A 27,125-nucleotide genomic window follows, 5' to 3' on the forward strand; every position below is an offset into this window, starting at 1 on the left:
GGTTAGAATCCAACAGCATCAGCAGTCCTTTTTCAGCCTAAATCAGATTTTTGCTCAGCTCCCTCAATTTCAGCCAGAAAATACCTGAAATTATAGAAAAACACACAAACTCATAGTAAAGTCTAGAAATATGAATTTTGCCTAAAAAATAATAAAAATTATACTAAAAACTAACTAAAACATACTAAAATCTACATGAAATTACCCCCAAAAAGCGTATAAAATATCCGCTCATCAAAGGCCTTTACATCCCTACTGATTTCATAATCTTAGACACTAGGAAGGAGAAGGATGAATGCATTATCCTTGGAAGACCTTTCCTAGCCACAGCAGGAGCTGTGATAGATGTTAACAGAGGAGAATTAGTCCTTCAATTGAATGAGGACTACCTTGTATTTAAGGCTCAAAGATCTTCTTTTTTAACAATGGAGAGGAAGCATGAAAAGCTTCTCTTAGTACAGAGTCAAACAAAGCCCCCACAATAAAACTCTAAGTTTGGTGTTGAGAGGCCACAGCCAAACTCTAAGTTTGGTGTTGAATTCCCACATCCAAACTCTAAGTTTGGTGTTGGGAGTCTACAACATTGACCTAATCACCTGTGTGGCTCCATGAGAGCCCACTGTCAAGCTATTGACATTAAAGAAGCGCTTATTGGGAGGCAACCCAATTTTTATTTATCTAATTTTATTTTTATTTTTATTGTTCTTTTATGTTTTATTAGGTTCATGATCATGTGGAGTCACGAAAAAAATATTAAAATTAAAAACAGAATAAAAAATAGCAGAAGAAAAATCACACCCTGGAGGAAGGACTTACTAGCGTTTAAATGCCAGTAAGGAGCATCTGGCTAGCGTTCAACGCCAAAACAGAGCATGGATCTGGCGTTGAATACCAGAAACAAGCAGCATCCTGGCATTTGAACGCCAGGAATATACCCTGAGGAGAGCTGGCGCTGAACGCCAGAAACAAGCATGGAACTGGCGTTCAATGCCAGAAACAAGCATGGAACTGGCGTTCAATGCCAGAAACATGCTGCAATTGGGCGTTGAACGCCCAAAATAAGCATCACTTCGGCGTTTAAACGCCAGAATTGTATTCAAAGGCGTTTTACATGCCTAATTGGTGCAGGGATGTAACTTCTTGACACCTCAGGATCTGTGGACCCCACAGGATCCCCACCTACCTCAACTCACCTTCTCTCTTCTTCACCAATCACCTCAATCTCTCTTTCCCATCATCTCTTCCCCACCCAATCCCACCCATATGGCTGAAACATACACATCTCTCCCTCTCCTCCATATCTTCTTTTCCTTCCATTCTTTCTTCTTTTGCTCGAGGGCGAGCAATATTCTAAATTTGGTGTGGTAAAAGCATAGCTTTTTTTTTGCTTTTCCATAACCATTGATGGCACCTAAGGCCAGAGAAACCTAAAAAAAAGGAGAAAAGGGAAGACAATTGCTTCCACCTCCGAGTCATGGGAGATGGAGAGATTCATCTCAAGAATCCATAGCTCAATAGTAGAGCATTTGACTGCAAATCAAGAGATTCCTGAGATACCTCAGGGGATACATGTTCCTCCACATAATTATTGGGAGCAACTAAGGATAGGAGCACCAAAATCACTAGGGATCAAGCAACAAAGGCAAGGAAGAGACATAGAGGAGCTCAAAAAGCACCATTGGTCCTTCAAGAAGGCGCCACCCTCACTAAGGTGGACTCATTCCTTAACTTCCTTGTTCTTAATTCTCTGTTTTTCGATTTTTAAGCTTTATGTCTATCTATGTTTTGTGTCTTTACTACATGATTATTAGTATTTAGTAACTATGTCTTAAAGCTATGAATTCCATGAATCCTTCACCTTTCTTAAATGAAACATGTTTTTTAATACAAAAGAACAAGAAGTACATGAATTTCAAAATTATCCTTGAATTTAGTTTAATTATATTGATGTGGTGACAATACTTTTTGTTTTCTGAATGAATGCTTGAACAGTGCATAATTTTGATCTTGTTGTTTATGAATGTTAAAATTGTTGGCTCTTGAAAAAATGATGAACAAAGAGAATGTTATTGACAATATGAAAAATCATGAAAATTGATTCTTGAAGTAAGAAAAAGCAGTGAAAAAGCAAAAGCTTGCGAATAAAAAGAATGGCAAAAAAAATTTAGAAAGAAAAAGAAAAAGCAAGCAGAAAAAGCCAATAGCCCTTAAAACCAAAAGGTAAGGGTAAAAAGGATCCAAGGCTTTGAGCATCAATGGATAGGAGGGCCCAAGGAAATAAAATCCAGGCCTAAGCGGCTAAATCAAGCTGTCCCTAACCATGTGCTTGTGGTATGCAGGTCCAAGTGAAAAGCTTGAGACTGAGTGGTTAAAGTCGTGATCCAAAGCAAAAAGAGTGTGCTTAAGAACTTTGGACACCTCTAACTGGGGACTTTAGCAAAGATGAGTCACAATCTGAAAAGGTTCACCCAGTTATGTGTCTGTGGCATTTATGTATCTGGTGGTAATACTGGGAAATAAAGTGCTTAGGGCCACGACCAAGACTCACAAAAGTAGCTGTGTTCAAGAATCAACATACTTAACTAGGAGAATCAATAATACTATCTGAAATTCTAAGTTCCTATAGATGCCAATGGTGGACGAAATTGTGATCACTATTCTTTGTACTTGTATGGATTTATTCAATAATTGTCTTTATTTGAATTCACAACTCCGTTCAACTAACCAGCAAGTGTACTGGGTCGTCCAAGTAATAAACCTTACGTGAGTAAGGGTCGAATCCACAGAGATTGTTGGTATGAAGCAAGCTATGGTCACCTTGCAAATCTCAGTTAGGCAGAAAAAAGGGGAATTGTGATTATTGGAATAAATAATAAATAAAAAGCAATAATAAAAGGGATAGAATACTTATGCAGATTCATTGGTTGGAATTTCAGATAAGCGGATGGAGATGCTGTAGAGCCCAGGGACGCCTGCTCTCCTACTGCTTCTACTCAGTCCTTCTTACTCCTTTCCATGGCAAGCTTTGTATAGGGGTTCACCATCAACTGTGGCTACTTTCTTCCTCTCGGGGAAATATCCTATGCGGCTGTCACTCGCACAGCTAACCAGTCTGGAGGCATCACCCATGGCTGATGGCTACATCCCATCCTCGCAGTGAAAACTAATGCTCACGCACTCTGTCACAGTACGGCTAATCACCGGTTGGTTCCCTCCCCTACTGGAATAGAATCCCTCTTTTGCGTCTGTCACTAACGCCCAGCAGGTTACAAGTTTGAAGCACGTCACAGTCATTCATTACCGGAATCCTACTCAGAATACCACAGACAAGGTTAGACTTTCCGGATTCCCAGGATCCTACTCGGAATACCACAGACAAGGTGAGACTTTCCGGATCCTCATAAATGCCGCCATCTATCTAGCTTATACCACGAAGATTCTGTTGGGGAATCTAAGAGATACACATTCAAGCTCTTTGTTGCATGTAGAACGTAAGTGGTTGTCAATCACGCGCGTTCATAAGTGAGAATGATAATGAGGGTAATCTGACTCATAACATTCATCATGTTCTTGGGTACGAATGAATATCTTGGAATAAGAATAAGAGAGATTTGAATAAAAGATAATAGAATTTCATTAATACTTGAGGTACAGCAGAGCTCCACACCCTTAATCTATGGTGTGCAGAAACTCCACCGTTGAAAATACATAAGCAAAGGGTTCAGGCATGGCCGAATGGCCAGCCCCCAAAACGTGATCACAGGATTCAAAATACAATCCAGGATGTCTAATGCAATAGATAAATGTCCTATATATACTAGACTAGCTACTAGGGTTTACATGAGTAAGTAATTGATGCATAAATCCACTTCCGGGGCCCACTTGGTGTATGTTTGGGCTGAGCTTGATCAATCCACGAGCTAAGGCATTTCTTGGCGTCAAACTCCAGGTTATGACGTGTTTTGGGCGTTCAACTCCGGATCATGACGTTTTTCTGGCGTTTAACTCCAGACAGCAGCGTGTACTTGGCGTTCAACGCCAAGTTACGTCATCTTTCTTCGAATAAAGTATGGACTATTATATATTGCTGGAAAGCCCTGGATGTCTACTTTCCAACGCCGTTGAGAGCGCGCCAATTGGAGTTCTGTAGCTCCAGAAAATCCATTTCGAGTGCAGGGAGGTCAGATTCCAACAGCATCAGCAGTCCTTTTGTCAGCCTTTCTTCAGAGTTTTGCTCAAGTCCCTCAATTTCAGCCAGAATTTACCTGAAATCACAGAAAAACACACAAACTCATAGTAAAGTCCAGAAATGTGAATTTAACATAAAAACCAATGAAAACATCCCTAAAAGTAGCTCAAACTTACTAAAAACTATATAAAAACAATGCCAAAAAGCGTATAAATTATCCGCTCATCAGCCAATCATTCTAAACTTCAAAGGAAAAAGTAAGATGCCAAAACTGTTCAGAAGCAAAAAGCTACAAGTCCCGCTCATCTAATTAGAACTAATATTCATTGATATTTTGTGATTTATAGTATATTCTCTTCTTTTTATCATAATTGATTTTCAGTTGCTTGGAGACAAGCAACAATTTAAGTTTGGTGTTGTGATGAGCGGATAATTTATACGCTTTTTGGCATTGTTTTTAGATAGTTTTTAGAATAATCTAGCTACTTTTAGGGATATTTTCATTAGTTTTTATGCTAAATTCACATTTCTGGACTTTACTATGAGTTTGTGTGTTTTTTTGTGATTTCAGGAAATTTCTGGCTGAAATTAAGGGACCTGAGCAAAACTCTGATAAAAGGCTGACAAAGGACTGCTGATGCTGTTGGATTCTGACCTCCCTGCACTCGAAATAGATTTTCTAGAGCTACAGAACTTCAAATGGCGCACTCTCAACGGCGTTGGAAAGTCGACATCCAGAGCTTTCCAGAAATATATAATAGTTCATACTTTATTCGTGATTAGATGACATAAACTGGTGCTCAACGCCAGTTCCATGCTGCATTCTGAAGTCAAACGCCAGAAACACGTCACAAACCAGAGTTGAACGCCAGAAACACATTATAACTTGGCGTTCAACTCCAAAAGAAGCCTCTGCACGTGTAAAACTCAAGCTCAGCCCAAGCACACACTAAGTGGGCCCCGAAAGTGGATTTCTGCATCAATTACTTACTTCTGTAAACCCTAGTAGCTAGTCTAGTATAAATAGAACATTTTACTATTGTATTCAGTGTCTTTGACCATTCGGTCTTTTGACCATAGGTTCTCCCTATTTTCAAATTCATATCACATTTTGGGGGCTGGCCATTTGGCCATGCCTGGACCTTCATTTATGTATTTTCAACGGTGGAGTTTCTACACACCATAGATTAAGGGTTTGGAGCTCTGCTGTACCTCAAGTTTTAATGTAATTACTACTATTTTCTATTCAATTCAGTTTATTCCTGTTCTAAGATATTCGTTGCACTTAAACATGATGAATGTGATGATCCGTGACACTCATCATCATTCTCACCTATGAACGCGTGACTGACAACCACTTCCGTTCTACCTTAGACCGGGCGCATATCTCTTGGATTCCTTAATCAGAATCTTCGTGGTATAAGCTAGAATTGATGGCTGCATTCGTGAGAATCCAGAAAGTCTAAACCTTGTTTGTGGTATTCCGAGTAGGATTCAGGGATTGAATGACTGTGACGAGCTTCAAACTCGCGATTGTTGGGCGTGATGACAAACGCAAAAGAATCAAGGGATTCTATTCTGACATGATCGAGAACTGATAGATGATTAACCGTGCTGTGACAGAGCATTTGGACCATTTTCACTGAGAGGATAGGATGTAGCCATTGACAACGGTGATGCCCTACATACAGCTTGCCATGTAAAGGAGTAAGAAGGATTGAATGAAAGCAATAGGAAAGCAGAGATCCAACGGGGACAAAGCACCTCCATACACTTGTCTGAAATTCTCACCAATGATCTACATAAGTATTTCTATCTTTATTTTCTGTTTATTTATTATTATTCGAAAACTCTATCACTATTTATTATCCGCTTGACTGAGATTTACAAGATGACCATAGCTTGCTTCATATCAACAATCTCTGTGGGATCGACCCTTACTCACGTAAGGTTTATTACTTGGACGACCTAGTACACTTGCTGGTTAGTTGAGCGAAGTTGTGAAATTATATTTAGACCATGGTATTGAGCACCAAGTTTTTGGGGCTATTACCTGAAAATCAATTTCGAACAACAATTTAAGTATGAATCACAATTTCGTCCACCACTAAATCAGAAGCATAATTAGTAAATAATCTTTAATTGTATATTAAAATATTCAAATTTCAATGTTAAACCTAAATTAGTTTAAAGTTTCAATCAGACTAAAACTATAATTAGCAAAATGATTTTCAATTTTATAGATGGAAAAAAAAGTAGCAAAAATGAGTTGAAGAAGTGTGGGAGAGAATTATAATAAAGATGGTAGCGAAATTTTTGAGAGAATTATACTGAAGGGAAAGGGAAAGAGGAGGTGACTTTGATGCATGGGACTGAAATTGGTGAGAAAGTAGTGTGTGTATGCGTGAGAGTGAGATTTGTTTTTCAGTTTTTAAATTTCTGTATTTGTATAATGTAACTGAAATTGATGGCTGAAATTGATATACACATAATATAACTGTAAATAGAAATATAAATATAACTTTTGATTATTAAAATACTAAAAATAATTAAAATATATTTAAATTTTGTCAAGTATATAAATATATCTACGTTTAAGAATCAGTAAAAAATGATGATGATTATTAATAATTTAGTAAAAATTTACATATAATTATTTTTATATGAAATTAATAAATAAAAATTATTAAATAATAATTTAATCAAATATATTAAATTATTTAAAAAATAACTTTCAATTAACAATTTTATCTTTAAGACAACTGTACGTGAGATTTAGTTAATAATTTTCTAAGAGAAAATGTCACGAAAATGTCACTGTTAAAAATCAAGTAATTCAATTCATGTCGCACTGCAGACTAATAATGTGAATGAATGTGTGTACGTATGAAGATGCGATGGCTGTGACTAAAATGTTAAACCTTTGAATAGAAATTAGAAAGTAAACCTTTGATTAATATAGTCAAAGCGGGCATCAAAAAGTGAAGGACCAAATCCGCCACCAAGTATATTCTGGCTTCAAGCCAATGCCAACAACTTTGATAAACGATTAGTGTTACAAAAATAACCACATACAAAATATTATTACGCTCCAAAAAGCTAACAGCACCCCAGGATGAGGGAAAAAAAATAAATAAATGTAGGACCCTTTATTACGAATGACAATGAGAGGAACAATTTAAAAGGATATATAGTGGTACTCCCGTCATCTAGATAACCTAATCGTAGTCTATTGAAAGCAATCCTCCGATGACTTGGACCTTAATTAACCGTCCTTATTATGATTAATTAATTATATTATAATATTAGTATAACAAGAAATAGGAACTAGCTCAACTAGTATTCACAAGAAGCAAAAACCAAAATATTAGACCATCTCTATTTTTCTAATTTGGTCATCTTCTCAACTTCTTGATTCTCCATCTATACCTAACACAAACTTGAACAACATTCAACAAATTCAGTCAGGTCTTTATGCATGTGCTATAATCTGTTTGTTTCAGTAAATTTACTATATGTGCTTACAAGTGATTACATTTTGAACCAACAATAGACATATTTCTATTGTTTCTTGGTTTATTTATTTATTTATTTATTTCATGATAATGTAAAATATCCCCCTCTTATTAAAATACTGGTATTCAGTATATATTGTTCTATAAAAACGAGAGATAAGAGGAATAGTTAACGATGAGGACAGGAAATCCAATTAAAACCACCTCTTGACGATTAGACATAAACTAGTTATGTTCGTCTTTTTCCTTTGTGCTTGTTTGAGCCTTGAATATCAAAATGTACGTTTTTTGACCATACTCTCCCGCATCTCTTTCTTGTTAGCTTCATTAACGCTTGAACTTGATAAGCACGCACCATCATGATTAACAACCCAATAGAATACACAATTTGATTCAGCGAAGTTGTGATTCATGCCATGATCATCCCTACCATATATTAATTATTAATTAATTAATATAACAAGATCAATCAAGCAGCATATATAATTAACGGCTTATCTAGAAAGGAGGAGAAATATAATTTAGATAAGCGGCATTATTATGTAATATGTCATACATTACATTGCATTGCGTGACTACATATATCTTCAATATTTAGTACTTTGTCTTATGTGACAAGTTAATAAAACCCTGAAGCACCACCAAATTGGGTCAACCAACTAACACAGTTCCTCAACCAAACAACTAAACCTGAACAAACCGTATCTGATTCAAACTTCAAACCCGTTGCAAGTTCCATTTAGACAAATCAGAGGCAAAAACAAAACCAACCCAAACGGTACAACTTAAAATATATAGTTAAAAAATCAAAATATAAACAGAAACAGTGGTTTACCCACCACTCACACTTCTAAAGTCAGCATCTCTCATCAAAAAAGGCAGAATCTTCTTATCTTTATCGTTCTAATAAACTTTCCTTTTGCTTCGATCATACCAAAGACTAGCTTCATGCGCATATATATACCATTATTCCAAATTCAAACTTATGATAATACCCTACCATTTGTTTATTACCTATTATTTTTTCCCTCTAATGAGGTTTCATTTACTCTCAAGCTTCATAAACCATAATTGAGTTCTTTGGTTTGTTTCGTTGCAACAAACGAGGCCCATACCCCAACATCATTAACCGTCAACCGAAGACACAGAACAGTTATGCTTCCGTTATTCGGTTACCTTCACTTAACCTTCTTCCTCTTCTATTATGTAACCGTCTTTAATTCGCGCCCTTGCGTTGGCGCCAGGATGGTTCCTGAATCCGAATCCGTAACCGTAATAACAGCCGAAACTCACAACGCTACTGCCACGTGGCAGGAATTCTCAAAGTTCCTTCACGCAGAGAGGGGCAGCCAAGTCAGCGGCATATGGGAGCTGAAGGAGTACTTCCACCGTTTCGGGTACCTCACTCTGCCGGAAACGGCGCAGAATTTCACTGACACATTCGACAAGCAGTTAGAGTCCGCACTCTTCCTTTACCAGAAACGGTTGGGCTTGCCGGTCACTGGAAAACTCGACTCCGAAACAATACACGCGATCGTGGCCCCGAGGTGCGGTGTTTCGGATGCTGCCCACCACAGGATACATGCCACGCGCCACTACGCTTACTTCGACGGGAAGCCCAGGTGGCTCCGCGGTTCTCCGATGACTCTGACGTACGCTTTCTCGCCGAACAACATGATCGACCGGCTAAGCGTGCCGGTAATCAGAGCAGTGTTCCAGAGAGCGTTTTCGAGGTGGGCGACGGTAATTCCGGTGAATTTCCAGGAGGCGGAGTGGTACGACGCGGCAGACATCAAAATCGGATTCTACTCCGGCGATCACGGCGACGGAGAACCGTTCGATGGAGTATTGGGGGTGTTGGGGCACGCGTTCTCACCTCAGAATGGGAGATTCCACTTGGATGCGGCGGAATCCTGGTCCGTTGATTTTGAGCGGGATAAGTCAAGGGTGGCCGTTGATTTAGAATCGGTAGCAACGCACGAGATAGGTCACGTGCTTGGGTTAGGTCACTCTTCCGTGAAAGAAGCGGTAATGTACCCGAGCCTGAGCCCAAGGAAGAAGAAAGTGGACTTGACAATTGATGACGTGGAAGGGGTCCAAGCTCTTTATGGCTCTAACCCCAATTTCTCATTTAGTTCTCTCTTACAGTCTGAGAATTCCTCTAATTTCGCTGAAGGGCTAAAAAGTTGCTTCTCTAAATGGACTCTCACTTTAGCTCTTGGGTTCCTCTTATTATTTTTACGTCTATGATTTTTGTTTTTAATTCCTCATTCATACATGAATTTCATTCTTTGGTTAGCCAATATATGTATGTAAAAATAGGATACAAAACCTGCCAAAAGCAAAATCAATACAAAATACAAATGATACTGAAATTCAACGGGCTAAGCCTTGCAATTCATCTTTCTTAGTAATTTTGTACATGTTATTGTTGTGTCATGTTTATTTAAATATTCTTGGAATATTTCTTTTTCAAAAAAGGGTTTTCAATCAAGATTTCAATTTATAATTGGTTGCATCAATTATGGGTTAAATGATTGGAAGACTAGAACTTTCTCTCTATCATATTACTAAATCTATTTTGGCAATTATTCATTCTCATATAATGCAAATTACAAAAATTCTTATTAATGGTTGACAAAATTTTTGGGTAGATTTTATCTGCAATGGCACATACGAGTCAAGAAAGACTCACTTTATCAGTAGGGATAAAATCTATAAACGGAAGGAGAAATATATATATATAGAATTATTCTCTGTAATTTGTTTTCTCTGAGCTTTTTAGCCTGTTGTTCAATTTTAAAAAAAAAAAAAATCAAAAGAAGTAAAGGTTATAGCCTTTTAACATGGAAATCGGTAAAGCAAATGGACTTTTTTTGAGATTTGAGACCGCATTTCAAAAAAACAAGAGCCGCGAAAATAGCGAAGAAGGTTGAGGGAATACATGATGACTTAATGAGACTATGCTCGTACGAAAATTTTAAAATAATAAAAATAAAAAGGAACTTGTCGAGAGAGGATAGAATAAAATTGACTGAGTACATGCGTAACCTGACTATGGAAGAAATAGATGAGAGGTATCTCCTGGAATTGAAGATATATATCCCTGTCACATGGATATACTAAGAAACTGTCCATGTTAGCTAACGTTCCCATCCAAGACTCCTTGATTCCAAGTTGGGAAGAGATTAAACGTTTTCGCCAAAATGTCAATCACAATCATAGCAAGGTGAGCAAACACTCAGGCCTACAAACAAAAAATGGACAAATTTTAATAATTTATTGATGTTGAAACTGGTAGAAATCCAATAAGTCTTCTTTCCATTATTGTTCTTCTTTTGTCCCTTTAGCAGCTTGCGCATGAAGAGTGGACATTAGAATTTAGAAACAAGAAAGATCTCTATAGTCTAATTAAAGGCCCAATATTTAATTCTACGAGATCCAACTTTTTTTTTTGGACAAAAAATGTTGACCGGAACCCTTGTTTGTGCTAGTAGGAGGCTAGGAGCCTAGGGGGTTTATATTGGTGTCAGTTGCGTAAACTGTGAAAGACAATGGCATCATCGTGCAGCAGAATGTTACAAAGAGCATCGACACTTTCTTTGATTAAATCGGAGGTTAAATCAGGCGTTGCTGGCTGTCGATTATCAAGATCAGCCCTCCCCAAATCCACCTCCAAACTTGGCCGCTCATTCTTAATCAGGAACATAATTGCGGCGGAATGGGGATGCCTTGAATCGATGTTGCCACTACACGGCGCTGTTGCGTCGTGCCTAAGGTCGCGGTCAAGTTTTCAGGGTACTCTCTCGTGCAACTTTCGGGGCCCCTAACATAATTTGTACTAAGCACGTAGTTGATTAGGTAATAGGTATTCTCTTCAGCAATATGATTAGGTTTACATTTTCTGTTCTCTTACATGTTCTATAAATGATTGATATATGAGAATGCCGTACACAGTAACCATTGTGTAGGAATTTCTGTTGCAGTTGTTTTGTTTAGTCTTGGCTTTCTTATGTGCCTTAAACTAAAGCTTGTTGCTGAAGTAACATTAGTTGTACTTATTCAAGTAAGAAAAACCGATATGGCATAGCTAGAACTGCAGAGAGTCAACTGATCTTGTTCTTCTCTGTATATTATACGTGCTTTTTTCAATTAAGTTGAATACACGATCGTTCATCTTCCAGTTGTTTCTCTTGTTGATTCAATCTATATAACAAAGCGTTAAGGGAGAGATTGTATTAGAAAGTATGGTGAGTTGGGTACCCAGGAAGATTAATTTTTTCAATATTGAAGTTCTACTGTATTTTACTATTTCCTGCTCTTGCATTGCCATTCCTAAAACACCATCTTGCATCCTCCAATGTCTTATTTTCTTTACTTTTGCTATGCTTTTCATTAATCATCCTAGAGAGCCCCACTTGAAGACAAACTCAACTTTTTCTTCTAGATCACCGAACAAAGATATCCATATTTAGGGCTGGGTAAAACAGCCTCACTATTCTGAAAATCCGAAAGATACCTTCCTGTGATGTGGATTCATGTGTTACAAGACTCAACTTCTATCCAACTAGAACCTGCTTCTTTGCGCACTTGTTTTTTACTCATGAGACCCCTAATTGCATCCACATCTTCCCATCTTCCTAAAGATGCATACATGTTAGACAGCTTCACATAAACGTAATCTTCATCTCTCTCCAATTCAATCACCTTAGCACCTGCAGTTTCTGCTACTTGTATATCTCTCTGTGTTCCACAAGCACCAAGCAAAGCCCTCCAAACTAATCCTTGAGACTCAAAACCAAGTTCATGTATCATCCTCTCTGCTCTCCACAACTCTCCTTTTTGACCCATCAGCCGTATCATTGAACAACAATGCTCAACAGATGGTGTGATCCCATGGTCGTTTATCATAGATTCAAGGTAATGAATAGCAACTTCAATGAGAATTTGGTTATGGGAACATGCTGATAAAAGGTTAAGAAATGTGATGCTGTCCGGTTTTATATCTCCTTCCATTTTCAGCATCTTAAAGAGTTCAATAACCTGTACAGAATCACCATTGCGAGCATAGCCATACATCATAGTGTTCCAGCTTATCAGATTCCTGTTAGGCAGTTCATGGAAGATCGATTCGGCACGCTTCACTTGCCCACATTTTGAGTACATATCAATTAGTGCACTTCCAACCACTACAGATGTATCTAAGCCACACTTCATAGCACAACAATGGATCAACATTCCCCACGTTAAGGCTGCAATACTAGCAAGTCCATTTAAGATGATTGAAAATGTAAACTCATCCATCTGCACGTTTCTTGAGTGCATTCTGCTGAACATATCCAGAGCCTCTCTAGCTCGATTCCTATTAACAAACCCTGTAATTATGGAGTTCCAAGAAGATGAATTCGGAGTTGGCATAGTTAACAAAATCTGAACAGCATCTTCTATATTCCCCACATGAGCAATGCCGTTTATCAACCCATTATAGGAAATGGTATCAGGGTTGGGCATAAGGTGCAAAAACCTGTATGCAAGTTGAATGTTTCCGTTGTTTGCAGTTGCTGCTATAACTGAATTCCAAGAAATAACGTCCTTGTCAACAATCTCAGAGAAAACCCAGACAGCATCCTCAACTAACCCGCATTTACCATACATGTCAATCAAGCAGTTTGCAACAACAGTGCCATCAAGCATGCCCAATTTGACAACCACAGAATGAATTGACCTTCCCAATATGAACAGGCTCAGGTGGCCGCAAGCAGCGAGAGCAGACGTAAAAGAGAACGCGTCAGCACAAACGTCGGACCTTCCTAAGCACCTGAACAAACACAAGGCTCTCAGAAACTGGCCAGCTTGGACATAACCGGAAATCAAAGTGTTCCAAGAAACAGCGTTTGCTTGAGGAGTTTCATCAAACACCTTGTGAGCATAAGCAAGTAAGTGCATTTTCACGTAGAATCTGACGAGTGAGGCGGAGACATAGACGCGGGAAAAATGCCCCGAACATAGAATGTAACTGTGGAGCTGTTGTCCAAATGAGTAGGAGCCTAGGTCAGTAGTAACTCTTACTAGGTTAGCAAGAGCATATGCATTTGGTTTAGTCCCAGAATTGAATATTCTGGATGCTTCAAATAACTCCAACTCTGTATTGGTTTCACCATGGACAAGGGAATTGATGGTAGTTACCCACATGAAATTACTACGTCCAATGCTAATATTAGTTTGATCAAAACTAGTGCTACTGCTATATGCCAGGTTTGAAGGAAATGCATGAGAATGATGTGCCTTCTCGAATTTTCTTGCTACATTGAAGAGAAACCTTCGCATGGCTTTCTCTCTGCTATGCTAGGCTACACGTACTAGATTTTGCAAGAGACCGAAAAAATGCTATCTGATTATTTATGGAGTTACCTACTGTATTTGACAATGGTTTTTGTGGATAATCAAATATTTTCTCTTCAAGTTATATCTTTTAAGGATTTTTTAATTTTAAATTATATTTCTTTTTAGCGAATGAGCTATAACTCAAATAACATAGTTTTTGTATATTCTTTTAGATTTATATTCTTTTAGATATCGTGGGTTCGAATAAATTAAGTGCAAGCAAAATTTATTATTTTTAATTATTAGTTTAATTTTTAAAATCTAGCAATTCAATACTATATTTTAAGTCTATATTTTTAAATATTATTAATTAATTATTGACTAAACAAAAATTGTATTGACCTTCTAATATTCGTTCATTAATTATTATAAAAAAAATTAAAGTGATGAAAATTATAAAATAATAAAATAAAAAATTAATCATATTGAATTAATGAATTTGTAATTTTTATCTTTGATTAAAATATAATTACTCTATTTCATTTCAACAATTTTTTTATTCTGACTAAATAATAAATAGGTTCCTAATTTTTTATTTTAAAGACACATAAGTTTTTGACTAATTAAAAATATAAAAATATTTCTAACCTTTTAAAATGCGAGATATCTAAGTTTTTTTGGAAGGCCGATGTGTTCTTATATATAACGGCCGAACTTAAATATTTTGTATTTTAAAAAATTAAAAATATTTTTGTATTTTTAATTAATAAAAAATTTTATGTGTGTTCGAATTAAAAAGTTAATGACGTGATTGTCTTTTTTCATTTTAAAAAGAATTTGATATAGTTATTATAATATAAAACTCTCACATTTACCGAAGAGAAACAGGCATGGTTTGCATGGGATCTTCGAAACCGTTCACTGAAAGGTCATGTTTCCGTTGCTTGAATTAAACAGTTGATAGTAAATGGAGTTTTAGAAACCCCCATTATAAAAATTTGTTTCTTCTGTAAAATAGACAATGGGAAGGACAATCCTTTCTCTATTTATAAGAAAAACTCCAGATTTAGATCAGAGAAAATCATTTCAGCGTTAGCCACATACACCTATTTATATCATAGTAAAAATTGTAGAATAAAACAAGTCAAACCACAGAGAATGGTAGGTACTTGTTGAAAACACAATCATCATCATGAAGGTTAGCTCCATTGCCTTGAACAAAATACAAAGGATTTGTATGATAATTAAAAGGAACATACATACAGGACCAAAGAAGTTAGCATATATGCCACCGTTCTCCGAAACGTATGCATAAAACGCAAGAAAAAATGAAGACAGGGCAGGGTAGTGCAAGATATCTTCTCTTGTGACATACAACAAGAGAGGGAGCTATTATTTGTTAGGAAGCAAAAAGATGGCGATGGCGGAAATCAGAAATAAGAGGGTGGTGGAAGATGTTGCAATAATCGGAGGGTTGATCGGAGTCCAATTTATCTACGCAGGGAACGCTTTTCTGATGAGTTATGCTATGTCATTAGGCCTTACCTCTCTTACCATTGTTATTTTCACTTCCCTAGCTACCTTCCTTGTTCTCTTCCCCGTTGCCTTTTATTTTGAAAGGTCCCTCTCTCTAACTTCTCCCTGAATGGCTGTTAGGAATGGGGTTTTTAACAGAGATTAGTTTCATCATGTTTTATTTGTATCTATTGCAGGACTAAGTGGCCCAAGGAGTGCAAACTCAAGCTGATTATGCAACTCTTGTTTCTTTCATTTGGAGGGTAAGGAACACTTATCACTCATTCTTTAATTTCATATGATGAAAATTGATTAGTCAAGTGTCTATCTTGAAACAACTAAATTTTGTGCGAGTTAGAATCGCCTCAATTGAGATGTTCAATCAAGGGAAAGTAGAGAGTGGGCAACTTAAAAAGCAAGGTGCATAAGTCATCACAGCTTTGCTTAGCTTATCTTTTTAGATTAATGAAAGATAGGTAGTCTTTTCTTCGGGAATTAAATAGTTTAAGGACTTTGAGAATTTAAATTATGGAATGCGACAGAGTTTGGAAATGACTAATGAGTACTAGGTTAGAAGTTGAGAAACATAAGAAACTGTTGAAGGAAAACACTGACTGCATAAGCGGCCTATATTGGTTTTTATTGTTCTTTTCCGTTGTCCTCTTATTAATGATTCAACATTCAATGATAATACTTGATTAGTTTAATTACAGCACCCAAACATTGCTGCAGTAATGTATTCCAAATTGTTACTTATATAGGAAAAGAAAATAAACATATTATAAAACAATCCTTACCTTATGGTATATTAATTATTAATCCAATTTTTTAAAATAAGAGATGCTATTGTTATGCAGACTAGCTTTCCAGTGTCTGTTTCTGAAAGGAATCAATCTAACTTCACCAGCAATGGGAACTGCAATGCCAAACCTTGCACCGGGTCTTATCTTCATCATGTCTTGGACTTTTGGGTAATCTAACTAACATTAAAATCATATGGTGATCTATAAATGCTTTAACTATATCCAAGACGCCAAGTAAGTTCTTAATTTGGGGGCAGGTTGGAGAGTGTAAACTTAAGGAACACACATAGCAAAGTAAAAATCTTAGGAACACTGCTATGTGTTTTTGGGGCTCTCACAATGAGCATAATGCAAAGCATTTCTGCTCCTCCGGAAACCGGTTTTGAGGCTACAGTTCAATCATCATCGACGCCATTGCAGTTTGTGTTTGACAAGCACAAGATGATTGGCAGCCTCTATCTTGTCGCTGCAGTCTTCATACTGTCGAGCAGCGTCGTCCTGCAGGTACCATGTGATGTGATCCAGTTAAAAAATTTGCATTAGAAAAATGTTAAAAGCCATGAAGTTTATAAGAGAATTATAATGCAGGCTTTTGTTCTTGGAGATTTTGCGGCACCTATGTCCTTGGGTGCAATAACGTCCTTGTTAGGGGCCTTCATGACCGCAGTTTTTCAGTTACTTACAGAGCACCAACTGAAAACTGATTGGCAAGTTCTGCGTTTTAAAGACCTAATTGGCTATTCTTTTCTGGTAATTTCAAAATAAATGCATCTTGATGCTTAGTTAAGCCTTGGCAGGGTAATCTTAACCTATATTGAAAATTCCGTTGTTATTACTATTAGTATGATTTATTTATATGAATAAAGTATGGTAGCTAGTCTAACATTAAAGTGGATGAGGTATGGTTATTTATGGCAACCACATGTTATAGTTTCAATGTCATAAAGGCAAAAAATTCTAATATAGACACACAGGCAGGTGTAGCGAGTGGAATATGTTTATGCTTCAATGGTTGGGCACTTAAGAAGAAAGGACCAGTCTTGGTCTCCATGTTTAGCCCCATTGCTACAGTCTGCTCTGTCATTTTCTCCTTTGTTACCATGAGAGACACTATTAATTTTGGAAGGTATAACTTTATTGACATTCCTAGCTAATATTAATTATTACAAACGTTATTCATTTATTACCAATGCTACTGCTTTGCAGCATTGCAGGTATGTTACTCATGTTCACTGGCCTGTACTTAGTTCTTTGGGCCAAAGACAAAGAAGGCAACGCAAGAGGAAATAATGGCAATGAGATTGAGAAGGCTTTTTTAAGTTGATTGTGTTTTCAATTGTGCAAATAGATGCACATGCTGTGACCAAGATTGGAAAAGTTAAGCGTGTATGAAAACAGCGATTTAACATTATATAAAGAAGGGCAAATAATGTAGCTGACTTCCTTGCAAAACGAGCTGCTCTACAGATTCGAACTATGTCAAATGACCGGTTTCAAATGATGATTTTTTCGAATTTGTCGTAGTGTGTTAAGAAGATCTAGTGTTTCTTCTTTTCTTTTTTCATATACATATATATATACATAATACAGCTGCATACTTTGTATTGCCCAATAAAATTAAAATGCAGCAAAATAGTAATTGTTAGAGTTTGTTTTGTATAGTTGGTTGGTTGGTTAGTTTGTTAGATTTAAATTCTACATCACTAGTTAGTTATTTAATTTTTTCTATTTGTACAACTATATATACTGCATATAGTTTTGACTCTTTGAATTAATTGAATCATTTCAAAATTCCTTTCTCTCTCAATTACAATCTCGTTCTTTTCTCCTCTGTTTTCTCTACTCAAGGCTGCATCACAAGCCTTCTTCTCTTTAAGCTTGCTCTTGCAAGTTATTTAAATTGCAAGCTCGATACCATTTTACATGGTATCAGAGCTTCCAAAATCAGAAATGGTAGATTAGTCATCAGATCCGAATGCGAGTCATTCATCGAATTCCGCTGCAGATTTTAAGAGATTCACTACTTTCATGTGTCAATTCTCTCAGTTTCAAGCACACATCGGCAGATCCGACTCCTCTTCTGCCATTTTCGATCCGATCAGTCCTTATTTTCTTCATCCAGGTGAAAGTCCTGGAACTTCTCTGATTCCGCTCCAGCTAACGCCTTAAAATTATTATCAGTGGTCGCACGACATGTGGAGAGTAATGAGATCGAAGAATAAGGTGAAGTTCCTTGATGGATCAATTCTGAAACCGACCGAAGGCGATCCTACTTTCGAAGCATGGGTTAGGTGCAATAATTTTCTTCTCTCTTGGATTAACCTTTCTCTCAGTCCTGAGATCACTAAAAGCGTGATGTGGATTAGTTCAGCTCCAGATTTATGGAATGATTTGAAGCGTCGTTATTCGCATGGAGATGTTTTTCGAGTAGGTGAGTTGAAAAAGAAATTCTATGCGCTCAAACAAGGTGATCTCTCTGTCACCTCTTATTTTACAATGCAGAAGGCTATTTGGGAATAATTAGAAAATTTACATGTCATCCCTAATTGTGTTGCTTGTGTGAGTGGTTGTTCTTGTGGATTAAAAATCGTTCGAGATCATGCATCTGAAGAATATGTTGTTAAATTTTTTAGAGGTTTGAATGAACAATATTTCACTGTTAAATCACAAATTATGCTTATGACGCCATTGCCTGAAATCAACACTGTGCTAGTTATGCTAACTCAACAGGAACGACAGTTGAATTGTGAGTTGTCTGATAGCAAAATTGTGACTAATTCTTTGAAAGTGCAAGCCTCAGCTGGAAGTGGTTCATTCCCAGCGAGAGGCAGAGGCCATGGGAGAAGTACGGGTAGAGGAGGCACTCAGAAATCCTATGGTCCAGGATACACTTCTAAGCTTTGTAGCTACTATAATCGAATTGGTCATTTAGCAGAAATTTGCTACAAGAAAAATAGCTTTCCTGCTCACTTAAAACAGTGAGTAGCTAATCAAATCAGCACTGAAGGGACAGTTGAGAATTCTATTGCTGAGATCACTGATTCTGGCTCAGATGAAAAGAGTAATGATACATTACTTGTGTTAACTTCAGATCAGAAAGAAACTTTACTGGCCCTCCTCCAACAACCATTCATGCCAGCTTCCCATAGTGTTAACCACATCACTTCTTCAGCCACCCTCACTCAGCCAAAAGGTAGGCATTTATTGAGTATGTCATCAAATTTTAATAAAACCTCTTGGATACTTGACAGTGGAGCCACTGATCATGCATCTTACATTCAAGAGTCTTTTAAAATTTTCTTTTACATGAAGCCGGTCTTAGTAAATCGACCTGATGGCTCCACCACCACTACAAACATTTGTGGCACTGTACAACTTTTGAACCATTTGATCCTTACTAATGTCTTATTCATACCTCACTTCAAATACAATTTGATTTTAGTTTCTAAACTCACAAAGTCATTGCATTGTGAATTAAAATTTACTGATTCTTCTTGTGAGATATAGGTACTCCCATCATTGAAGATAATTGGACAAGCTAAAGTCATTGGGGATATCTATGTGATGAATGCTCAACCCTGAAAGCTAACTACACCAGCAGTTCATACACCCTCAATAAATTTGACAGTGCAGCAGAATTTAAGAGCCTTATGGCATACTAGACTAGGTCATCTACCATATAGCAGAATGTCCATAATGAAAAATACATTTTCATTCATCGAGTGCATCTCATCATCTCATGTTTGTGATTCTTGTCACTTTGCTAGACAAAAGAAATTGTCATTTTCTAATAGTAATACACACTCTGAAAGTCTTTTTGACTTAATACACAAAGATATTTGGGGGCCACTCTCAATTCTATCAACTTCTGGCCATAAATATTTTTTTACTATTGTAGAAAATAAAACAAGATTCACTTGGATTTATTGCATGAAATTGAAATCAGAAGCTGCGAGGTTGGTGCAAAATTTTGTTCAACTGGTGCAAACCCAATTTCATAAAACTGTGAAACAAATTAGAACAGATAATGGAATGGAGTTTAAAATGAATTCTTTCTACAACTTAAAAGGAATCTTGCATCAAACATCTTATGTTGAGACTCCTCAACAAAATAAAATTGTTGAGAGGAAGCATCAACACATATTGAATGTTGCAAGAGCACTTTTGTTTCATTCTCATGTTCCAAAATGTTTTTGGCACTATGCAGTGCAACATTCGGTACATTTAATTAATAGACTGCTAAGCACTTACTTACAACATAGAACTCCTTATGAAGCTCTTTTCAACGCTAAACCAGATTTAACTTCTCTCAAGGTGTTCGGTTGTCTAGTTTTTGCCACTACTTTAAGTGCTGGTAGAAGAAAATTAGATCCAAGAGCTCGAAAATGTATTTTTCTCGGGTATCAATCAGGGACAAAAAGATCCATTCTGTTTGACTTGAAAACAAAAGAACTTTTCATATCAAGGAACACTGAATTTTATGAGCACCATTTTCCTTTTAAACAAGTGACAAAGATCGCATCTCCCTTCCATGCATCAACATCCATTGGAGTTGTCAAATTTTGACCCTTTTGCATTTTACTGTGGTAATTTCACATATAATACAGCTGCATCTCATCATGACACACCAGCACCTCCCACTATGAGCATTGCATCAGATTAATCTATAAGTTCTGCATCGCCAGTGGCATCTTCTCATGACATAATTACTTCTGCATCATCCTTAGCATTGGAACCAGCATCAGCACAAGCATCATTAGACCATACATCCACTAACATTGAACCTCCACCTGCTGTACCAATTTTTAGAAGGTCTAAACGAGAAAGAAAACAACTATCTTATCTTAAAGATTTCCATTGTTTCCACATTTCATCACATAGAGATCCAATGAGTGCGCTCTAATTACCTTCAACTTGTAAGTATCCTCTTTCTCATCATTTGTCATATGCATTATTCTCTCCCAAGCAGCTAGCTTTTACTTTCTCTCATAAATAACTCGGATCCTAAACACTATTCTGAGGCTGTCTTGCATGATTGCTGGCGGAAGGCCATGGAATCAGAACTCACTGCTCTTGAGTAAAACAAGACATGGATCATCACTCGTCTTCCCCATGGGAAGAATGTAGTTGGTTGTAAATAGATCTTTCGTACAAAATTCAATCCGGATGGCAACCATTGAGAGACACAAAGCGCGGCTTGTTGCCCAAGACTTCACTCAAATTCCCGAAATTGACTACATTGACACCTTTAGTCCTGTTGTGAAGATGAGCACTGTGAGGGTTCTCCTTGCCATTGTTGCAGCGAATAACTGGCACTTTCATCATCTTGATGTGAATACGACTTTCCTTCATGGCGACCTTTATGAAGATGTTTACATGAAACTTTCAAAGGGACTACAGTTTTCGAATCCCAAGTTAGTTTGCAAGTTTAGGAGGTCTTTGTATGGCTTGAAGCAGGCTAGTCGCCAGTGGAACATCAAACTCTCTGTTGCTCTTGCTGACTTGGGGTTCACTCAATCTGAAAATGATCATTCATTGTTTACTAAATCCACTGGTACAAGATTTACTGCCATCCTTGTTTATGTGGATGATCTAGTGCTGGCAGGGAACGATCTGGATGAAATTCAAGCTGTTAAGATTTTCGTAGATGATAAATTCAAGATTAAGGATCTTGGCATCCTCAAGTTCTTTATTGGTACGGAGGTAGCGCACAACAAAACCAGTATTGCATTATATCAAAGGAAGTATGCATTAGACTTAATCACGAATTGTGGCTTACTTGGTGCCAAGCCAGCTTCTATGCTTATGGAGTACACTACCTTCCTATATAAGGATTCAGGTTCTCCTCTTCCTGATGCAACCATGTATCGCAGATTGGTGAGCAGACTTCTATATCTTACAAATACAATACCTGACCTTAGCTATTCAGTTGGGTGCTTATCTCAGTTCATGGATTCACCCACTGATGCTCACTTGACGCCAGCCTATTGAATCCTTCGATATCTTAAGCAATCCCCTGCAACAGGCCTATTTTTCTCAAGCAACAATTCTTTTACACTGTCTGGTTACACAGATTCTGATCGGGATGCTTGCAAAGACACTAAAAAATTCATTAGTGGCTATTGCTTCTTTCTTGGCAACACTCTCATTTCTTGGAAGAGTAAAAAGCAAGCCACAGTTTCAAGGTCATCCTTAGAAGCTAAATATCGTGTCCTTGCTAATGGCACTTGTGAGCTTATTTGGTTACTCAAGCTGTTAAAGGAATTTGACATTCACCCTCCTCTTCCGATTGATATTTTTTGTGATAATAATTCGGCTATCTACATTGCATCAAATCATGTGTTCTATGAGAGAACCAACCATGTTGAGGTAGATTGTCATGTGGTTCGAAACAAATTTAAAGAAGAAATTTCTAATCTCAAGCACATTGTCTCTAGCGATCAACCTGCAGATCTTTTCACTAAACCCCTTGCTCCCAAACCATTTTCTCACTTGCTTTTCAAGCTGGGCTTACTTGATTTGCACAACCCAAGTAATACCAGCTTGTGGGGGGCTATAACATAATACAGCTGCATACTTTGTAACATAATACAGCTTGTTAGAGTTTGTTTTGTATAGCTGTAGAGTTTGTTTTGTATAATTGACAGGTTGGTTAATTTGTTAGATTTAAATTCTACATCACTAGTTAGTTATTTAATTTTTCTATTTGTACAGCTATATATACTGCATATAGCTTTGACTCTTTGAATTAATTGAATCATTCCAAAATTCCTTTCTCTCTCAATCACAATCTCGTTCTTTCTCTCTTCTGTTTTCTTTACTTAAAACTGCATCACAAGCCTTCTTCTCTTTAAACTTGTTCTTGCAAGTTATTTAAATTACAAGTTTGATATCATTTTACAACATACGCTAAACCTATAATTATATAAATAATACATATATAAAGGTTTAATTATAAATTTGCAATAGAAAAATTCCAATTATATGTGTATTGAATTTGAATTTGGAATATATCAAAGATTATAGTGTACACTGTATTAAAATAGAGTTATAACTAAAATATGGATTAATTAATACAGCGATTATTTATTGTGCGAAAGTTTGTCTTGATTTGAATTTGTTAAATAATTGATAAAGTTGAATTACTTGAATAGAAATGAAACAAGATAAGGAAGTTGATCTTTTACAATTTCCGAACCATAGTTTAGTCCTTTGTGTTGGATCACTTTCAAATGGATGAAATGTCAATGCTGCTGATTTCCATGTAATAAAACTTCAACTTGACTTCCCAAACCCAAAAAATACTGCAAATTGACGATTGACAATGGCAATTCGCCGCTACTAACATTGGAATATTCTATACCTTTAACTAAGAAAAAATGGGATCAATTTATTGTTGAAAAATGTTAAAACGACTATTAAAATTTATTATTTATTATTTTATTTTTAATTATTAATTTAATTTATTTAATAATTTAATAATATATTTTAGTTTATAATTTTAAATATTAATAATTAATTGATAATTATAAATAATATATTTTAATAATTTTTTAATATTTATTATTATTATTTTTAGTTATTAATTTAATTTTTTAATTTAATAATTTAATAATATATTTTTAATTTATATTTTAAATATTAATAATTAATTACTGACTAAAATAATAAATTTTATTGATCCTCTAATATTTCTGTTTAATTAATTGTATAACTTTCGCGTGGTCCCGCTAACTATGTTTCTAACACTACTACCTTCATCTATTAAATCCAATAGCACAAATAGAGAATAAAATACGAGATCAGTGAAATAAACAATATATGACGATAAAGGGTTAATTTAAAGTTGCACTAAACCTACCCGTCATTGTGTAATGTATCTCATTTCCTGAAATATCGCTGTCACTACTACTAATAAACATTTTGGGATTCGGTAACACTCCAATCCATATGATGTAATTTATAGTTGACCTGCTAATTAACTTCCCATAATCTTTCTGTTCGGTCCGTGAGGATTCAATCGAATTATAGCTATTCCTTCAAATAGTGTGTGTTTTTTTTGTCTAAAAATAGTGTGTGTTTATATTATGATCGGTCATATTAGAGTTTGAATAAAAATAATTTTATAGAATTAATTTTAAGTAGAAGTAAATTTGTGTAAACATGATTTATGTTTAGCAATTTTATATCAAAATTGATTTGATAAAATAAATATTATTTGAATAATATTAATTAAAATTACTGTTAGATAGATATTTACTTAAAAGGACATGACATTAAATTATAATGTTATTTTTTTATATATGTTTAATTTTTTATACTTTTTTTATATGTTTTTTATATAGTATATTTTTAATACTCTTAGTACTCTTTTTTAGTATGTTATAATTTTTAACTATTATTATTATTTATAGTTAATTTTTTTGTTTCATTTATTTTACCTAATGGGATCAATAAATTCTATTATAAAAAGATAATAATAAATATAATACACAAAAATTATAACTATAAAAATATATAATGTCAAATAAAAAATTAATAAAAAATATAAATAATAAATAATAAAAAAGAGTTCATCCAGAGAGAAATAATAAGAATTCTATAAATAATGCAATAACATGTATAAAGGATAAAGTTGGTAAAAGAACAATAAATGTTGAAGGTAGTGGTTAAAAGCACATTGGTGCAACGAAGAAACTAGAAATTATTGCTTCTTATAAACGTGATTTTATGAACAAAATCACTTCTGCATTTGTAGAGAAGAAAATTAGCCAAACAAAAAATTGAAGCTTTCAAGAAGCTCTAACGTGCTTTTTTCCTTTAAACGTGTTTACCAAACACACCCTGTGTTATTTGGTTGGAAGAGTTATACGTGGACTTGGCCAGAACACCGCAACAAAAATATCTATATAAGATATTCCATATTTAAGTTAAAAATGAACTTTAACGATATTTAATGAATATTAAAAGTAAGCTGTGAGACTTGTGTGTATGTCGTCGTTATATGCTCGTTTATATAGATGAATAACTTGGTAGTTTGCTTTGGAGTGTGGCCGAGATTCTTGTTAAGAATTTGAGATTCTTGTTGATAATCATTGATTAATATTCCTCGTAACCGATCTTATCTTTTCTGTTTCCGAGTTATGAGGTTTGCTACCATTTGATCATTTGGCCAAAGTATAGCGTAAGTATCATAGCCCCCAAGCTTGCTTTGTATTGAAGGAAACAAAGGCGAGCTTCAGTTCCGCATATACTCGACTACAGATCTTGTATTACGTCGGGATGGCCTAGCCCCCAACCTCGTCTTGATTTCGTACAGAATATGAAAAGTCTTGTAATTAATGCACGTCTAGTTTCTCGTGCCTAGTGGATTGATTGATGTGAGATCGTGGTGCGTGTTTCGATGGATCTTTGACCGTTAGATTAATGTATAAAGTGGAGGATTTTATTGATAGCTGTGATTTGAAACGATTTGATTGTTAGTAACCGTTTGGTTTCTTTGAATGTATCAAGTTTATTGTTATTTTTTCTAACTTTTCATCTTTGTAGACATTGTGATAGGAACGAAACTCCTTCGTTTGTCAGAGAATGAGTAAAAAAGGTGAGTGTTGAATTTTCTCTGTGTCTTCCGTTTCTTTGTTTTTGTGTTAATAATGGTAAAAGCTAAGTTGGTGATTTTGAAAAATGACCCATATAGTTGGGTTGATGCTAGGGTAAATAGTTGTACCTCTTGCTTTAATGATGATGAATCGGTGAGAATGTTGGGTTCTGATGTTTAGGTTAGGGATGGTAGTCAGATAAGAATAGAATTGTTACCTTGTGGAAAGGAGGATCATGTTTGTGAGAAACTTGGTGACTGATTGTATTTCTATATGTATAGTCTTGACTGAGTTAGGTGTTAGGCTACCCTTTACAGAGTTTGAATGTGGCATTTTATATTGGTTAAACTATGCTCCAGCTCAGCTTCATCCAAATTCCTGGGGATTTGTTATGCCTTTTGAGGTCTTGATGGAGGTATTAGAGCATCCTCCGTCGCTTAGGTTATTCTTCTCTTTATTTCAGGCTAAGAGAGTCAGACGTGATTTGTGAGTGAACTTGAGTAGTCAACCTGGTAAGTCGGTTTTCGCTTTGTATAAATCGGGATTTAAAGACTTCAAGACCATGTTTGTCAAAGTTAAGAGTGTGGTAGAAGAGTTCCCGTTTAATGTGAATGAGTTTTTGGAGGAGAGGTTCCCTCTGTCTTGGTCTGCGGAGTCTGTACAGGTTTTGGATGTTGATGATAGACTTCTTGATGATGATATTATTATGGAATTTTTATTTGAAATGTTGGAATTAAGGTATTTTTTGTCCATTGCTAAATTGTTGAAGTGGGACACTGATAAGCAAGCAGTTTTGGATTACATAGGTAATTTAGATTGGTAAGCTTTTTGTTGTATTTTGACTTATGAACTTAATGGTAGGTCATTTTGATTTTTCAGCCAAGAAGGCCCCAACCATAACCACTGCTGGTCTGAAATCTTTCTTCAGCCAAAGGAAAAAGAATGAGAAGGAAGGGTCGACCGCCAATGCTGATAAGGACACAGGTGTTGGTGCTGTGCAATTGGAGCTAAATCCTAAAAGGAAACGGAAAAGAGGGCAACCAAAAGGGAAGGTGGTTGAGGTGGTTGAGCCAAAAAATGAGGACTAGGTGAGTTTGCAGCTGGCGGAGTCGACGTATGAATATCAGAAGAGACTACATCACTATCTTGAGGATGATCATGATAAGTCACTTTGGACCAG

The 27,125-nt window shown here is 36.0% G+C and overlaps 3 protein-coding genes and 1 long non-coding RNA gene across 4 annotated transcripts; 3 read left to right on the forward strand and 1 right to left on the reverse strand.

Moving 5' to 3' along the window:
- Positions 1–8,395: 8,395 nt before the first annotated feature.
- Positions 8,396–10,101, forward strand: LOC112801511 (metalloendoproteinase 1-MMP). Its single transcript, XM_025844298.3, has one exon. The coding sequence runs from the start codon at positions 8,860–8,862 to the stop codon at positions 9,952–9,954; it is 1,095 nt and encodes a 364-aa protein (XP_025700083.1). The 5' UTR covers positions 8,396–8,859; the 3' UTR covers positions 9,955–10,101.
- A 660-nt stretch (positions 10,102–10,761) lies between these two features.
- On the forward strand, positions 10,762–11,702 carry LOC140184696 (uncharacterized). The gene is made up of 2 exons (XR_011882104.1): positions 10,762–10,933; positions 11,202–11,702. It is a non-coding gene; the product is annotated as an uncharacterized lncRNA (long non-coding RNA).
- Positions 11,703–11,913: 211 nt separating this feature from the next.
- On the reverse strand, positions 11,914–14,108 carry LOC112801512 (putative pentatricopeptide repeat-containing protein At5g47460). The gene has a single exon (XM_025844299.3). It carries the CDS (start codon positions 14,029–14,031, stop codon positions 12,241–12,243), a length of 1,791 nt encoding a protein of 596 aa, XP_025700084.1. The 5' UTR covers positions 14,032–14,108; the 3' UTR covers positions 11,914–12,240.
- Positions 14,109–15,210: 1,102 nt separating this feature from the next.
- On the forward strand, positions 15,211–18,153 carry LOC112801513 (WAT1-related protein At5g47470). The gene is made up of 7 exons (XM_025844300.3): positions 15,211–15,648; positions 15,741–15,806; positions 16,401–16,514; positions 16,604–16,850; positions 16,935–17,096; positions 17,321–17,472; positions 17,553–18,153. The coding sequence occupies exons 1-7, from the start codon at positions 15,443–15,445 to the stop codon at positions 17,668–17,670; spliced, it is 1,065 nt and encodes a 354-aa protein (XP_025700085.1). The 5' UTR covers positions 15,211–15,442; the 3' UTR covers positions 17,671–18,153.
- The last annotated feature ends 8,972 nt before the right edge of the window (positions 18,154–27,125 follow it).

The sequence above is a fragment of the Arachis hypogaea genome, chromosome 5 (genome assembly GCF_003086295.3).
Source record: "Arachis hypogaea cultivar Tifrunner chromosome 5, arahy.Tifrunner.gnm2.J5K5, whole genome shotgun sequence".
NCBI classification, from domain to species: Eukaryota; Viridiplantae; Streptophyta; class Magnoliopsida; order Fabales; family Fabaceae; genus Arachis; species Arachis hypogaea.

Coding starts and splice junctions, on each gene's coding strand:
- LOC112801513 (XM_025844300.3), top strand. CDS start 15,443: ATGGCGATGGCGGAAATCAGAAATAAGAGGGTGGTGGAAGATGTTGCA. Junction 15,649..15,740: donor GTTGCCTTTTATTTTGAAAG/GTCCCTCTCTCT, acceptor TATCTATTGCAG/GACTAAGTGGCCCAAGGAGT. Junction 17,097..17,320: donor TAATTGGCTATTCTTTTCTG/GTAATTTCAAAA, acceptor ATAGACACACAG/GCAGGTGTAGCGAGTGGAAT.
- LOC112801512 (XM_025844299.3), bottom strand. CDS start 14,031: ATGCGAAGGTTTCTCTTCAATGTAGCAAGAAAATTCGAGAAGGCACAT.
- LOC112801511 (XM_025844298.3), top strand. CDS start 8,860: ATGCTTCCGTTATTCGGTTACCTTCACTTAACCTTCTTCCTCTTCTAT.